General features: G+C 34.7%; 1 protein-coding gene across 1 annotated transcript; it reads right to left on the bottom strand.

Annotated features, from left to right (window-relative positions):
• Window positions 1-1,899: 1,899 nt before the first annotated feature.
• Window positions 1,900-11,370, bottom strand: LOC136235690 (regulator of nonsense transcripts UPF3-like). Its single transcript, XM_066025582.1, has 12 exons — window positions 11,051-11,370; window positions 10,641-10,747; window positions 9,611-9,706; window positions 9,363-9,461; window positions 9,145-9,224; window positions 6,799-6,897; window positions 5,743-5,836; window positions 5,001-5,053; window positions 4,296-4,785; window positions 3,730-3,848; window positions 3,572-3,646; window positions 1,900-2,682 (listed from the first exon to the last, which is right to left on the bottom strand). The coding sequence occupies exons 1-11, from the start codon at window positions 11,191-11,193 to the stop codon at window positions 3,608-3,610; spliced, it is 1,419 nt and encodes a 472-aa protein (XP_065881654.1). The 5' UTR covers window positions 11,194-11,370; the 3' UTR covers window positions 1,900-2,682; window positions 3,572-3,607.
• Between the last annotated feature and the right edge of the window lie 5,538 nt (window positions 11,371-16,908).

Here is a 16,908-nt window from a genome sequence, read left to right as displayed (position 1 = left end):
AAAATTTATAAAAATCTCAACTAATATAAGATTGAATTAACAATTTTGTTAAATTTTTATGATAGAACTTCTGCTAACTCAATGATCTAATATTCTTCTAGTGTTAACCAAAAATACACCTGAACTATCAGGGATAATTCCTTCAAAAAATGTCCCTTTAAAAGATAATATCAATAGAAATGCTAGGTTAAATTTTTTTCTCCCTGTAACGCTCACTTTAATCTGACAGAATTAAAGAAACCGAGAAATAAAATACCGGTTTCGTTTTTGTTTAGGACCCGGTGTGACAAACACCGGGTTCATTATTCTTGAAGCTGCTGCAGAGCTGCAGCAGCCAACCAAGTTTGACACCGATGAATCAATCACCGGTGTCAATCTCAATAATAAAAAAATAAAAAACAAAGTTCCTCCTCTTTTTCTATCTGCTTCCACCAAAGAAATCCATTATTACAAATTAATTCTCAAAAATCAATGAATATTACCACGTAAAAGTTGGATAAATTACATCTATGGCCAATAAACTTTACTTATTTTAATAATTTTAGCCACTAAACTTCAATTCATAACGGTAAGATGGCTGAACTTTACACTTTTTAACATCGATAGCTATGCCTCAAAACGATCGTTAACGGTCTTAAAATAAAAAATTCAAAGAGTTAATGATATTTTAAGAAACTTTAATTCTTAAACATTTTCGTTGAGATTATTTAAGTGTTGTTTGATTAGAAGTAGGGATGACAACAGCTAGTGTACCCGCGGGTACCCAGCACTACCCGACCCTAATGGGACTACCCGTACCTTATATAAAAGGGTATGGGAAGGTATGAGATCAAAATAATTACCCGTTAGGGTAATGGGACGGGTATGGGAATACCCCCAAAGGTACCCGTTACCCGTCATAATTTTTTTATATATTAAAAAAATTATTGGTTTTTAGATGTAATATTTGAGATTTTAAACCCCAACCTGAGTGATACCACTAAGCTACTTATTCTTATTGATTAAGGTTCAATTTGTTCAATTTTTAGATAAATGATTTATTAAATTTATACTTTGTTAAATTTATAAGGGTTTGGGATTGACACTACCCGGGGGTACCCTACCCGTTGCCATCCCTAATTTAGGAGAAAGAAAGCTCCAATAAAGGTGATTTTGAAAAATAAAAAATGTGGTTTCATGCTAAATGTCGTTCTGAACAACTTTAATTCTTGAATGTTTTTATTTTGAAGTCGTTAACGGTCATTTTATTGAGTTGCCACCGCAGATCGGTATTAAAAAAATGTAAAGTTAAATGACTATACTGTTAAGAGTTAAAGTTCAGTGACCATAATAAATGGATAAAATTCAGTGTTATGGATGTAATTTACCGTGTAAAAAGTTAGGGTCTGCAATGAAAAAAAAAAGTAATTATTTAAGTACTAGCAAAAGCTTGAGTTTTTTTAGTCAGCACACTACCTGTCCTACTTTCTCTTCTCCATTGTTTTATTTCACTGCAGGTTGAAGCTACCTTGGCGTTGGAGAGAGATTGGGCCTATTTATTTTCTATTATTGAACTGACACCGGTGATTGATTCACCGGTGTCAGACTTGGTTGGCTGCTGCAGCAGCTGCAGCAGCTCCAAGAATAATGAACCCGGTGTTTCTCACACCGGGTTCTAAACAAAAACAAAACCGGTGTTTTATTCACCAGTTTCTTTAACTATATCAGACTAAAAGTGAGCATTACAGAGAGAATAAATTTTAACCTAACATTTCTATTGATGTTATCTTGGATAATTCCTTCAAAAAATGTCCCTTTAACTATCAGAGAGTAAATATTTATTTACCACATCAGTAATTCAACAGGAACATACCCTTTACATCATAGCAAAGTCTGTCATCATCATATAAGTCTCTCACATTTTTAGTAACACACTGTTTCTATTTTGAAAAAGACATTATAAAATCCCTATGTTTTGTCAATATTAATCATTTGGTCATTTTCTCTATTTTTTAGATCTTTAACCTAACATATCTTAACTTTCAGTACAACCATAGTACAATACATAATGACCATGTTACTCTGTTATTTTCTATCTCTCTGTTTATGCCAAATATAACAGTTAAAAATCTAAAAAAATAGAAATAAGGACCAAAAGGTTAATATTGACAAAAGATAAGGAATGTGTTCTTCAAAATATAGGAAGTAAACAGTGTGTTAGGTAAAAAGTGGAAGACTAATAAATTATTTACCCAAAATAGAATGGGAATTCTTTTGTACCTTTCAAGATAAAGGTATTACAACAAATTCACACAGCTTTACACTGCCAATAAACATCAAATTCATTGGCCTGATAAGAGGATGATTGTATAAAAGTCCTCTCTTCTACTATATTTTCAGACTATCAATCTGATCTGAATCAAAAACTCGGTACTGCAGATCAGATTGCGAGAACCCTTAACACAATTCAAATTCATTCAAGTGCAGCCTGCAACTAGAGAATTCTGTCAATCTTTTGTGCTTGAAATATGCAAATTGCAGGCTCAAGGCTTCTTCTATTGCAATACTTTACAGAAACACGACCGAGACATTGAACCGAATCTCACAAGGGATCCTCAAAATTGATATGTTTGTGAATCTATATGAATGCTGAAGCTGAAGGATAAACCGGGAGTGCTGCATTATAAACATCGCCTGGAATGCCTGTGCGTAAAATGAACCATATCAGCTTTTCACAGAGTTTGGAAGTACTGTTTAGATAAGGAAGTGCCTTGCCTTTTCTCATATTCTTAGAAAAGAAAACAAAATCAATACTTTTTCAGATGTTATTTGTGTCCATTTATCTCTCTTAAATCTTGATCTTACTCTTTTGCTAGGGCCGTAATCATGACTAGCTTTGACCTGCTCATGATCAGCCCGAGCTCGAGCTCAACATACTTTTCATGAGCTGCTCATCAATTTTGTTCTTGAATTTCGCTCACGAACAGCTCACTAATTATGCTCATTAATAATTGTTCTTTGAAATTTCATTTTACACAAAACTACATAGCTTTAGAACTTACAAAACTAAAGTTCACACAAAACTATGTTGTTTTACATTTCCCCTTTTATAGCCAAGTTCGCTCAGAGTGTTCATGTGCATTAATCGAGCTTGTTCATGAACTATAACCGAGCATGCTCTTCAAACTAAGTTTCGGCGTGCTCAAGCTCGGCTCCTTTATAAATCAATTCAAACATGGTCAAGCTTTTATCAAGCCGAACGCCGAGCCCCTCATGAGCGGCTCAGCTCATTTACAGCCCTACTCTTTGCCCGATAGTTCTAAATTATTTAAGGAAACTTTCCATTTGCTTTGAAGTTTTGGAGTTTAATGTTAATAATTGCAATTACAGAAATGTATAAACAGGAAGTCAAGATAACCCGCTTAATACGAACTCATCATTTGAATCTATATACATGCTCATTTTAAAAATAGTAGCAATCAATTAAGCTCGCCATTTGTTAGTTAAAAATCTAAATTATTTGTCAACTTCCCTGTTCTTTCTTCAATTGATGTTCTTTTAACACGATTATAGGTAACTTCTGAACGCTTACCAGTTCAGTATCTGTTGTTTCGTACCAATTCAGTATCTAAGAACCTGAAGATGATTTCTGAACCCATACTTGCTTCTGCAAATATAGAAAGGCACATCAACTGATTGTCACAAAATAAAAGTAACAAGTCAATGATGCTCAACGCAAATTTTTCAAACCTCATGGACAGCATAACCATTAGCACCTCCTCCTTTTGAAGATCTCTGTTCAGATGCTACCAGAGAACCATATTTCTTTATTCTACGGGTTGGCACACGATGACCATTTTTATGGAATCCTGAATTAATTCAATTTAATGAAATCAGTAGAATAAAATGACCAACAGTAACTATTCACAATGGTAAATACCCAGTTTTTAACATTCATGTACTACTAGGAGTTTAACATAGGCTTTCTGCTACTACTGGTGTGGCATTCATATTACATGCTAATCATTGTTTATAAGTACGAAATTAGCATATACTTGGTGTTAAAAACTAATGGAGTGTCACATCACGTGGTAGTGAAAGTTTCAGGCGAATCCAGTAATACCCGAAGTATTTAATACCTAGCCAGTGAATGGCTCCCACAATGAACATCATTAAGTTCCTATTTCCTCAAGGATAAGTAAAGATTGTAGTATAAATTGCCTTTACATTTCCCCCCGACTCATGAACTACAATACCCACATTCCTATTTCAAGCAGAAGGAAGATTTCTGAAGGCAGACAGAACAACAATATTACCTTCAATTGAATCCAAAAGCAATCCAGTGTGTTGCAATGTAGTAGATGATAGTTTCTCCCCATTATCATAATGAATGTCGGAGAGACTTAAAGGAAATGGAACACCATGGTTTGTCCTATCCTTATTTCTTGTATGCTTTTCCTGTCTTTTACTATCAGAGCCTGAACTATACCGGTTTTTCGTTGAGAAGTTTTCATCTGAATTGTTCTTTAAATTTCCATCAGAAACAGGTTGAGATGGTTCACTACAAGATATGTAACTAGACCCCACTTGTTTGTTCCTTGGCACAACTAATCGTTTGTCATGCTCCGAATTTGAGTTTTGAGTTTTGACTCTAGGCTGTATGGCAGTCGAAGGACGATTCTTATGTGCTTCGTTACTCAGAAGGATGCCCTTTATTGACCTTTCACCAGCTGCGAATCTCCGGCTTTGTTTAGGAGCAGTAGAAACAGGCAAATTGCCAGGTTGTTTCGATATACCACCAGGAACCTAGAAAGTAAACGCATTACTACTTTAGAGAATACATTGCTGCATTTACTAATTTAGAGAATACATTGCTGCATTTACTAATACCCATTAGAATTCTCTTGTTGAGTATTAAAGCAATGCACAAGCATATAAATTTTAGTTGCGTATCAAATAATAAACTCATCCATGAAGCAGCAACTGGGAAATGGAAACCAAAAAAGATATAGAAAGCTTACACGAGAAATTTTATCTCCTTTCCCTTTAAGGAGGGTGATTCGCTTTCCAGTCTCTACAGAAAGTAATTCTTAGAATACAAACTTCAATGATAGAAATGCATATGGAAAATGTAAATTGACCAATGACATCTAGATACTGCTGGACTCAAAACTTAAGTTCTACAGTAGCAACCACGCCAAGAGCATTTTTCACACCTTTCATCATAAATTATAAATCACTACATCATGATCACATGCTATATGATTATCTGATGACAATGAAATCAATTCCTTAGCCCCTTGCCTAAAAGTTTGAATTTTGATAGATCAAGTGGTTTCTTTGATAATATTAGAACCCTCTTAGACTAAAAGGTCACAAAATTCTACTCGTTCATCAACCCCGTATTATTAATTAAAATTCCAGGATAAGATAATGTGGGAATGCGCTTTAAGCATGTGTTAAGAGACATAGAAAATTGTGGAGACTACACCACCTACAAAATTGAACTTTCAGGTTGAGAAATTTTCTGTAACAAAACTCACTTATCCAGTTTTTTTGAGGATGGTTAAACATGTAGTATGTGAATTAGGGTTACCCAACAGATACAACCTCAGGGTCATGTTTATAATCCCACTGACGACTAATTTTGTTGTTTTTTTACCCTTTGACCATCAAGCACTCCATCAAAAACATTTAATATTCCACTAATCATTCCAACAACCTAAATTCATACCACATTCAATTTATGATATTTTTTCCCACCTAAGGTCGCAGGTCGATCATCTTGCCTGGGTGCCAGAATATTAGTTGACTTGCCCTTTTGATTTGCCTTCTTTGTGCTTCTGTTTAGAATATCCTGCCAACCAAATAGGAGAATGCAAATCATACAATAACAACAATCCCCAAGCTGCCATGCAACTCAAATTCTGCTGCCACACTATTCCAAGGTGATAGAAAGGAACTTCAAGCACAATGATACTCTTTAAACAGAAACTCATATGTACCAGACAGAAAAAGGAACTAAATATCAACCATCATGAAGCATCAACAGAAATATTTAAAACTCATTTAGAAAAAGAAACAGCTTTGCGATTCTAGATGAGAGTTAGAAAAGCATATGATAATAGTTAATTTAATAATTCAACAACATATATAATGGTCATAATAAATTAGGGAACAGATCGGCATCATAAATTTAGATTGCAATGAGATTAAATCAAAGCAAGTAGATCCATTTGGGAGGGCCATCAGAATATGCAACCTGTATACCATAGCTCAGAAACTCAACTTCTAAGGGGTATCACAAGTTCACAACAACATTCTGCAGCAACATTGAAAATAAATTTCCTTCGGATTACAGCCGTTTTAAAATGCTTCAGAAAATAACATATAAAAATATTTCTGAAATGAACAAATATTGTGAGAAAAATGAATTATCTGATGGTATTTGGCACAATTGTGAAAACTGATTGGAAATTTTTTTCTAGCACTTGGATACAACATGAAATGCTCTTAGTATAAGGTTTTTTTTTTTTTTTTCCTTTTATGAGTTTATGATAGCCAGGAACATGACTTTGCTTTAAAGTCATATTTCCTGCTAGGTTTTAAAATATTCATTTTTTATCACCAGTTTTTCTAGAAGCCCCAAATACCGAAGTGAAAAAAACGGAAAATAGTATCTTGAAAAGTATTCCCATCAACTGACCCTAAATCTTGATGTTTGGAGATCCAGCTCACACATGCTGTGCTATAATTTCTAAAGCATGTATTTCATAATTTGTTTTGTTCAAAATAACACTGCCAAAATAAGATAGATACCTTTTTCTTCTCAGCATATTGTTTCTTAGTACAAGAACTAGGCTTGTTAAACGATGCTAAGCCAACTCTTTTCCTACCTCTGCCAGCAACTGAAGCATCCTGTCATAAATGGAAAAAAGGAATCAAATTTACATGATTGATATTGCTACATCAGCATAAAGATCAGAGTAATATTGCTACATTTCCAAGAAAAATTCTCCTAAAATGGATGGTATTGATAGGATAATCACATATTTAACCAAACTCCACTAAACAACCCTATCTTTGCTTAAGATTATAGACAGTCAAAGTTTAATGAAAGATATAGGAATAACGGATCTTGATATCTAAAGCATGATTCTGTTTGTCAAGACTAGGGGTGTTCATTGGTCAATTCAATAGTTATTGGATCAAAAACCAATCCAATCCAATCAAGGAAGAAATTCATGGATTGGTTGTAAATAACCAATCCAACCCATGAATATTCCATAGAGTTGGATTGGATTGGTTATTACTCAAACTCATTATTTTAACTAAATTATATAATTCAATCAATTTTATTCAAATCCATACCATCCAATTTTTCATTGTACCAAATTTTAAAAAAAAAAAAAAAAAAGTGAAAACCAAAAAAAAAACATATGAAAACATGAAAATTGGGAAAACAGAAAAAAAAAAAAAAAAAAATAAGAAACAAGGGAAAACATGAAAAAAGTAACAAAACGGTAAAACACCATAAAAAAACAAAAAAAAATGGAAAAAAATATGAAAATGTGAGAAACAAGAAAATGGTAGACACTTAGGGAATTTATTTACATGGCGGATCTTGTTGGTATAGTTCCGTTTTTTTATTTTTCTTCTTAATTTCTTAAGCAATAATGTGCTGTCACATGAGTGATTCATGATTCCTAATAATAAAACTTGATCCGGTCTAGTACAGTGCACTAAGATATTTGTATAGTTTGCTACCTCTCTCGTGAAGTTAATCAATTTATAAAATCACAACTAATTCTTACCAAATTAAATAAGTATCTCAAAAATAATCTACATGGATAATAAATCATATTATTAAACTAATTTAGATTTCTTAATTAATTAACTAACATTTCTGACCAAGCATAAGATAGCTGACAACAAAAATTAGTGAAAACAAAAGGAAACTGATAATGCTATTGATATTATAATGATTCAAAACCATATTATTAGGATTACTTTTTTTTCTTTTTTTCTCCGCTTTCTCATTTTTCATGTTTTTTTACTTTTCGTGTTTTTACTATTTTACTCGCTTTTACCGTCTTTATATGAATTGTTTATTGAGTTATTTCTCCGCCCATCAAAATCTCTCATTTTTTTCTTTTTTAAAGGTTTGATTTGGATTGGTTAATAACCAGTTAATAACTGGTTAAATTAACCAATCAAGATGAAATAATTTCTTGGTTTGGTTAAAACCAATCCAATAGTCTAAATAATTTAGTAAACTACCTATTTTTAGGTTGGATTGGATTGGATTACTGGATTGGCTAGTTTTTTTAACACCCCTAGTCAAGACAACTCGGTCACTATTAAACGAAATTTATGGCTAACATTTTTGTCACAGTTTCTGGATTTTTTCGACATTTAAGATTATAACAGGAAGAAAACTGATCGATATAGCCAGATCTCAAAATTCCAATACACAAATAAGATAATCCTCACTCGGGATGAAACTATGCCTTGGTATAGGAATCATACTACCATGAAATGCTATAATGCATACAATCTCAGTGAACTTCCTTTTAAGTCATAGCTTTGGAGCCCATGTAATGGCCAATTGGAGAATTACGTACTTTGTATAATTTCTTTATTCCTTTTAACTCGTAGCTTCGGCACCTGTGTAATGGCCAACTGGAGGAGAACTACTTATATAATTTTTTATTACAGAAACTATATAAGGGAAGTAATTCTCCAATTGGCCTCCGTGACATTTTCGTGCATACTTTGAATTAAATAAAAAAGAATGCTTGTGATATACCATTCAATAAGGACTTGCAGCACATATGCTTTTATATTCCTTTGGTATGCTTATCTCATTAAAATGTTGTTCAATATATTCTACTTCTGTGTGGTGTCACAAACAGGACTGCCCTCTAGCAAAAGGAAAATATCAACTACAGCACAAGCAAACTGCAACTATTGAAATGTTTTGCTGATATCTGAGAAGAACAACTTGAATTACAAAATCTACAAGATCCAAGAACTAATCATTGAACTATGCAAGATCCTGACTAGAGAAAGTTCATAGTAATAAGCTTACGCAGAATTTAACAGAAATCACTAGATTTTCTTTCTTCCTACATAGAAGAGAAGAAGAAAGTAAAATGTACACACCTGTTTTCCACCCTCAGATGATCGTTTCTGACGAACAAATTCCATCAGGGGAGTGATAATCGGAATTTCTTTTGCAGAACCTAAGAGTGTCAAGTGGAACAAATAATTTTATTCTATGAGATAAGACATATTTCCTTTACCAACAAATTCCAATCATTAACACTTTATGAGAAAAAAAATCATATACACATGTAAAGATAGTAAACATATTAGCACACCAGATTGCGCTGCTTCTTTTCGTTCCAACTGAATTTCTGCACTAGGGAGAGTTTCCTTTGGTACCGCAAGAAGTTTGAGAAATTCCAGATAATCAGGATCTAGTTTCAGGAAAGAATTATTAACAATATGAGAATGTCCATGCTGATTTCCTTTTTAGGAAAAAATAACTGCGCAGAAAGTTCAAAAGTTTCCTTTCTCAAACAATGAAAATATATGTTAACAGAAAGGGGGAAAAAGGAAATAGTACCTTCATAAATAGTTCCTTCTCGGCTATTCTTCATAATACAATACTTGGGAAACCGTTGAGAAGGGGCATATTCAACTATGGCCTTAAACTGAGCACCTTCAGTGACGCATATATTCAAATATCAGAAATATGGAACCGAATTTAAACGAAGCAAGATGAGACTGAGAACTATGCAATTCATAAATGTCTCCAAGTCCAAAAATTGTCATCTTGATTGCAGTAAGTACCAGTTGTTAGAATCGTACGAAACCATAAAGAATCGGACATGAATCGGCTGAATCGGTGGTGAATCGGCTGAATAGGTCAATTTATGAACTCCATTAAAAAAAATTAGTTTTTAAAGAGTAAAAAACATGTGTGCAGAACTAAAACTGATTAGGAAGTTGAGGAATACAAGTAGGAGACTCTTTAGACTACAAATTCCAACTCTTTTTTTCCTGTGTTTCGTTTCGTTTCTCTTCTATTTATTTCGTTCTTTTCAACTGTCCTTCTCTATTCTTTTCATTCTATTCAACTTTCTGTCTCTCCAGTTCTTTTCGTTTGAATTTTAAAGCGTGATTATGGAAGAAGTGGTTATGGAAGAAGAAGATGATGATGATTCTTTTGATGATGAAGAATTCTTTGGCAATTAGTTTTATTAGGATTGCATTAGGTTTGAATTAAAACGTAAGTGCTTGGTTGCTAACTTGATATAATTTCTATTTTGGATATTAAAATTGCATTTTTATTTTTAGACTAATATTAAACTTAAACATGATTAATACTTTATTTTTTATAATATTTTGAACTTGATAAGCTTCAGTTCGATTCACGAGTCCGGATTCACAAAATGAGGATTTCGAACTTCATATAGTTATAATGATTAAGCTTCCACTTTAAAAATAAATAACTTTCAATCAATTTAACAAGTTTTCAAAGAAATTAAAACCACTTAATGACATGCATGATCAACCATCAGATACATATAGAAAACAAGACGAATAATTTGCAGTTTATTATCATAGCAAAGCAAGAATGGCGACAGCAGTACCCTTCTCATTGATAAAAATATGACCATGGAAGAACTCTGCAAACTCTAGAACATCTCCTGGACTCTTGAAGTCTATGTAGGCCCGAGAATATCTCTGATTCTTCAGACTGCAAGATTTTCCAGTTTGCAAATTAGGTTAAACACAAGTCTTTCGGGAGAAAGAAAAAAAAAAAATCCATGTCATGAGTGTTCAAGATTTTCTTCTCTTCCCTAATTTTCCCTGTGTTTTGGCTAATCTACATTAAACGAGAATGATACCAACTGTAAGAACTTCTACTCCGTTACCATGACAGCAACTGCCATGCCAATCAAATAACACACAAGGATACTTTCAAGCTAATAGAATAAAAGCAAAACCAATTTGATAATCGAATTAGGCAAAAACACAGTGAACTGAAGGGAATAAATACCTGTATTTTCCGGGCCGGAAGCAGTACCAGTTGTAGCGATGAGAAAACAGATGATCGAATTGGGAAAAGAGATGAAATTGGGAGAGGGAAGGAGGCAAATGCCTAATGACCACCTTAGTTCTTTCAAGAGGCGCCTTTTTCATTTTGCTTTAATTCAGGGGTTTAGTCCTTCCTGTATGTCATATTCGTTCACTGTTCCGGAAAACTTTCGCCATTACTCCGATGTCTGAATAAAGCCGCAAGATCGTATCTTCCCGTTTCTTCTCCTGTCGTCAAAAGGATTGTAGGCTTTTTTTCGGCGATGCCAATTGCCAATCCTTACAAGTTAATTGACTCTAATTTTAGATTCACTTGGAAAAAAAATTATAATTAATTATATTTTACGTTATCTTAATTTATTATTAATTATATTTTATTATTAATTATATTTTTTTTATAGTTATTAATTATATTTTTTCATTGTATCTCTTATACATTTTTTTTAATAAACCCCTCATACATTATTTTTGTTATACAAGTAACTACACATATATTAAATAAATCTCTATTTTTAATTATTCGTATGTACTTTGAAAATATAATTAACTCCGCCTGTGAGGGTCACTCGGTGGTATTTACAGCCGGCCCCAAGCCCGGACAAAGGAGGAGGGTTGCAGTAGGTTTGTGGCGGCCAGCGTAAAACTTAGCCACATCTTATGACATGACCCAAAATATAAATATCGTGGGGGCATTCCCTACTCAGCGACGCGCTGCACTTCTTAGACCCGGGTGTAGTGAAAAATGTGTAAGGGTTGTTAGGTCGTCGTCCCGAAGCGGCGCGCCACCCCAGGACTCGGGGGTGGTGTCAAATATGCAAGGGTTGCGGGTAAATAAGCTAGTCCACGGTAACGGTAGGGGTAGGGGTAATAGGTTACGTTTTGGGACATGGAACATAAGCTCTTTGACAGGAAGATTAGTTGAAATTGTAGATGTTATGAAGAGGAGGAGAATAAATATAATGTGCCTACAAGAAACCAAGTGGGTTGGAGCCAAAGCTAGAGAGATAGCTCATTGAGGTTATAAACTTTGGTACTCAAGAAAGGATAATGGTAGAAATGTGGTAGGTATTCTTATTGATAGGGAGTATATTGATGATGTAGTAGCGGTGTCTAGAAAAGCGATAAAATTATGAGGGTTAAGCTTGTGATAGGGGATGAGGTTGTGAATGTCATAAGTGCATATACGCCACAAATAGGATTAGATGTCTCTATAAGACAAGCTTTTTGGGGGGACTTGGAGGAAGTGGTGCAATAGGTTCCTAGGGATGAAAAGATGTACTGGGTGGTGATCTCAATGGACACGTGGGTTCTAGGCAAAATGAGTTTGAGAGTATTCATGGAGGGTATGGTTTTGGAGATAAAAATGAAGCAGGAAATGATATCTTGGTATTCGCATCAGCCTATGACCTGAGTATCATGAACACATGGTTTATGAAAAGAACATCCCACTTAGTGACTTATCGGAGTGGCGGTAATGCGAGCCAAATTGACTTCTTCCTAGTAAGGAGTGCTTGGAGAAAGAGTTATATTGATTGTAAGGTGATCCCTGGTGAGAGTACGACAACCCAACACAGAGTAGTGGTGCTTGATTTTCGAAGTAGGAGATGTATGAGAAAACGAACACCACAAGTGGAGACTAAGATTAAGTGGTAGAAACTGCAAGGGGAGAATTAACAAAAATTTGTGGATGAGATGGCCAAAAAAGATATTTGGACTTGTAATATGGATTTAGATATAGATTCGATATGGACTAAGATGGAGCATAGTATAAGGGAAGTAGCGAAGGAAGTTCTAGGGGAATCTAAAGGTAGCATGCCACCGGGTAAGGACACATCTTGGTGGACAGAAGAAGTACGACAAGCAGTAAAGAGTAAGCAAGAATCCTATAAAATATTAGGGAAGTGCAGGAGTGATGAGAACTACGAAAAGTACAAAGAGGCTAAAAGGGAAGTAAAGAAGGTCATACGAGATGCTAGAGCAAAGGTGAATCGGGATCTGTATACAAGATTGGATACGAAGGAAGGGGAAAGAGACATATATAGAATTGCTCGGATGAGAGATAGGAAGACGCGAGATCTCGGAAAAGTTAAATGTGTGAAGGATGTGGACCAAAAAGTCCTAGTTGGAGATAAGAATATCAAGGAACGATGGAGGTCCTATTTTGATAACTTATTTAATGGAGATCGCGAACAAGATGTTGGAGATATAAGTATCCCTCACGATATGATAAATCGTGAATGCATACGGAGAATTCAAAAGGGTGAAGTCAAAATGACATTAAATAAGATGAGATTGAAGAAAGCAGTAGGACCTGATGGCATCCCTATTGAGATTTGGAAATGTTTGGGACAGAGAGGAATCGAATGGTTGACGACGTTCTTCAAAAAAATTTGGAGAAACAATAAGATGCCATCAGAATGGAGGAAAAGTATCCTAATCCCTTTGTATAAGAACAAAGGCGATGTCCAAGATTGTGCCAACTATCGAGGAATCAAGTTAATGAGTCACACTATGAAACTTTGGGAGCGAGTGATCGAACAAAGGTTAAGGAGGACGGTGAAGATATCGGAAAACCAGTTTGGCTTTATGGCGGGAAGATCAACTATGGAAGTCATCCATCTAATGAGACAATTAATGGAGCACTATCGAAATAAGAAGAAAGACTTGCATATGGTTTTCATTGACTTGGAGAAGGCATATGATAAGGTACCAAAGAAAGTACTTTGATGGGCCTTAATAAGGAAAGACATTTCGCGGAAATATATTGACATCATAAAGGACATGTATGAGGGAGCATGCACGAGTGTACGTACCAGTGTTGGGAAGACTGAAGAGTTCCCTATTATTATAGGAGTGCATCAAGGTTCTGTAATAAGCCCATTTCTTTTTGCCATCGTTATGGATGAACTAACGAGTTCACTTCAAGATGGTATACCATGGTGTATGTTGTTTGCAGATGATATTGTGTTGGTTGATGAGACGAAAGAAGGCGTGGAGAGGAAGTTGGAACTATGAAGACAAACTTTAGAATCTAGAGGCTTTAAGTTGAGCCGAAGTAAGACATAATATTTGGAGTGTAAGTTTAGCGATGATAGGAGTAGGGAAGCATGGAGAATTACCCTAGATGGGAGAGTTGTTCAAGCATCAGATTACTTTCGGTATTTAGGATCTATTATCCAAACGGATGGAAAAGTAGATGGAAATGTTGCTCATAGGATTAAATCTAGTTGGGCGAAGTGGAAGAGTGCTACGGGTTTCCTTTGTGACCTCGGCATGCCTAATAGATTGAAGGGAAAATTCTACTGCACGGCAATCAGACCAGCATTGTTATATGGTACGGAGTGTTGGGCAGTGAAACACTGTCACATTCATAAGATGTTGGTGGCGGAGATGCGTATGTTAAGATGGATGTGTGGTCATACGAGAAAGGATCGGGTGAGTAATGAAATAATTAAGACAAAAATAGGGGTTACATCTATTGAGAATAAAATGAGGAAAAACCGACTAAGGTGGTTTGGCCATGTAAGACGAAGAGCGTTTGATGCGCCGGTTAGGAGGACTGAAGAGTGGCAAAGGGATGTAGTGGTGAGGGGTAGGGGAAGACCTAAGCAAACTTGGAGGAGAGTGATCGAGAGTGATATGAGTTTATTGGGGATTGAAGAAAATATGGTAGTGGATAGGACAAAGTGGAGGGAGAGAATTTGTGTCGCTAACACGACTTGATTTCACGGTTTTATATGATGGTTCATGTTAGCCGACCCCGAATTATTTCGAGACTAAAGCTTTGTTGTTGTGTTCGTATGTAATGTTAATTACATATATAAGTTATAAAAAAAACTATTAAAAAATAAATATAATTATAACTATTCACTTTCTAAATAAATATGTATTCTTCATTGTCTAGAAAAGAAAGTCAACGTTGCACCTTCCTCTATAAATTTTTATATCATTTATATACTTGTAAATTCTATCCTTTGATATTTTCTTTTATTTTCCGTATATTTTTTATGATTATATTATATTATATTATTTTATTTTCTGTATATGTAATGTATATTTTCTTTATTATTTTATATTGTACTGCCTCCAATCTTTTTCACATCGAGTAAATATGGAAGTTGTGTTATTACTTGAGTTGTGATTATCTTTATGTTTGAGATAAGATAAAAAGAAAAAAAAACTGAGGACAATGATGAGTTAGGGATTAGTGATCCCACTCTAATATTAAAGTATTTAGAGTATAGAAAAAATAAGTATAAAGCAATTAACTTTACATTGTAGAAAATATTTGTATGTGTAACTCAATCGTACGAGACCTTGTCCTATTTATAGGGTGTTAAGGGTAATTCTGACAATCGATCAGAATGTGCGACTAACTTTTTTATGGACTTGTGTTAACCTCTAAATAGTGGATGCCCATTATAGTGAAGACAATTTGTATTGTATTAAAATTGTCTTTCCTTGATTTCAGACGCGTAGTAAGGAAACTAATCTAGAGTGATTTCAAAACTCCTCTCATTGGTCCACGTGCCTTGGCGGGTTACTCATTTTAACATAGTTTGATCTAAGGCTTTCCTTGTGGCAAGTGTCCTCACTTCTCTTGATCCATAGTTTAATCTAAAGGTTTTCCTTGTAACAAGTGTTGTTTCTGGTAATTGCCACTAAATGCATCGTTTCATCATCCTAGCATGTAGATCCCATAAAAAAAAAGCACTGAGTGGATCAGTCTTCATCGAATTTATTTGTAATTTCCAATTTCGTCTTGACTCTATTTTCAGTAAGTTCGTTTTCCCTTTCTTTTTCTTTTATTGTATGGAAGTGTTGAGAAGAAAGAATCTCGAATTCCACAAACTCTTGTCATCATTTATCAACCCCCCTCTAGCAATTCCGAGGTCATAGTCCAAAAAAGCAAAACTAGAAGAAACAAGATTTCTCGTAGAGTTCGAAAAGAAAAGGAAAAAAAGTGTCTCCTCCTTGAAAAATCTAGAAAAACGAGATCAGACCGCTAATGATAATAAACAAACCCCAAATCATGGGAGCAAGGCTCATCCTTATCCTTTTGCCCATCTATGAGTGTGATATTTAGTCCTGAAATGCAAATTAAAACACTAGTAACAGTGAAAGGAAATGAAAGAAGTACTCATTGTCATTGAAATTGAAAATTGAATTAGCAAAAATAACAAAATAGAAAATAAAAACTAAAATTGAAATGAAAAAAATGACGAGATTGAAAATTTGACTGCCTTCCAAAAAGCGCTAAGTTTAACGTTGATTAAAGCTTCGACGAAGCCCTAGGAATTATGACAGATTGAAGAGTGAAAAGTGGGCTAGGTGTGGTTCAATTTCACCTCCCTCGTACTTTTTAATACGTTGACCATTGATCTTGAAAGGTAGTTCATTACCTCGTTAAATTTCAACGGCTTCAGATGGAAGCGTTCAACCCATTCTCAAAGGCTTCACCTAGTTATTGAACCAAGTAGTTGAGATCTTAGATTGTCTTGCTTTTAGATATTGAGATAAAATGTTAGGCAAATTTGTTCTCCATTTGGTTGAAACTTCGAATTGATCCGACTGACAATTGCTCATACTAGGAAGAAGCTACTTCCCATAAGATGTGGGGGAAGAGATGACATATGACAACATCGATGACCATTATAGTTTCAAGAACCCACCTAAAGTTCTTCACATGAACAGTTAGTTCTCCGACCCCATTTTACTTTTTCAGGGAAGTTGAGTCCTCGAGGCATCGACTCGCCTAAAATGCATGCACAAAGTGGGGAGCTAGTGTCTGTTATCTCCAACATCCGAGCATCAATTCCA

This window comes from Euphorbia lathyris, chromosome 7 (genome assembly GCF_963576675.1).
Source record: "Euphorbia lathyris chromosome 7, ddEupLath1.1, whole genome shotgun sequence".
Taxonomy (NCBI): domain Eukaryota; kingdom Viridiplantae; phylum Streptophyta; class Magnoliopsida; order Malpighiales; family Euphorbiaceae; genus Euphorbia; species Euphorbia lathyris.
Note: the sequence above shows the minus strand (reverse complement) of the source record. Positions and strands in the feature narration are given on the sequence as shown.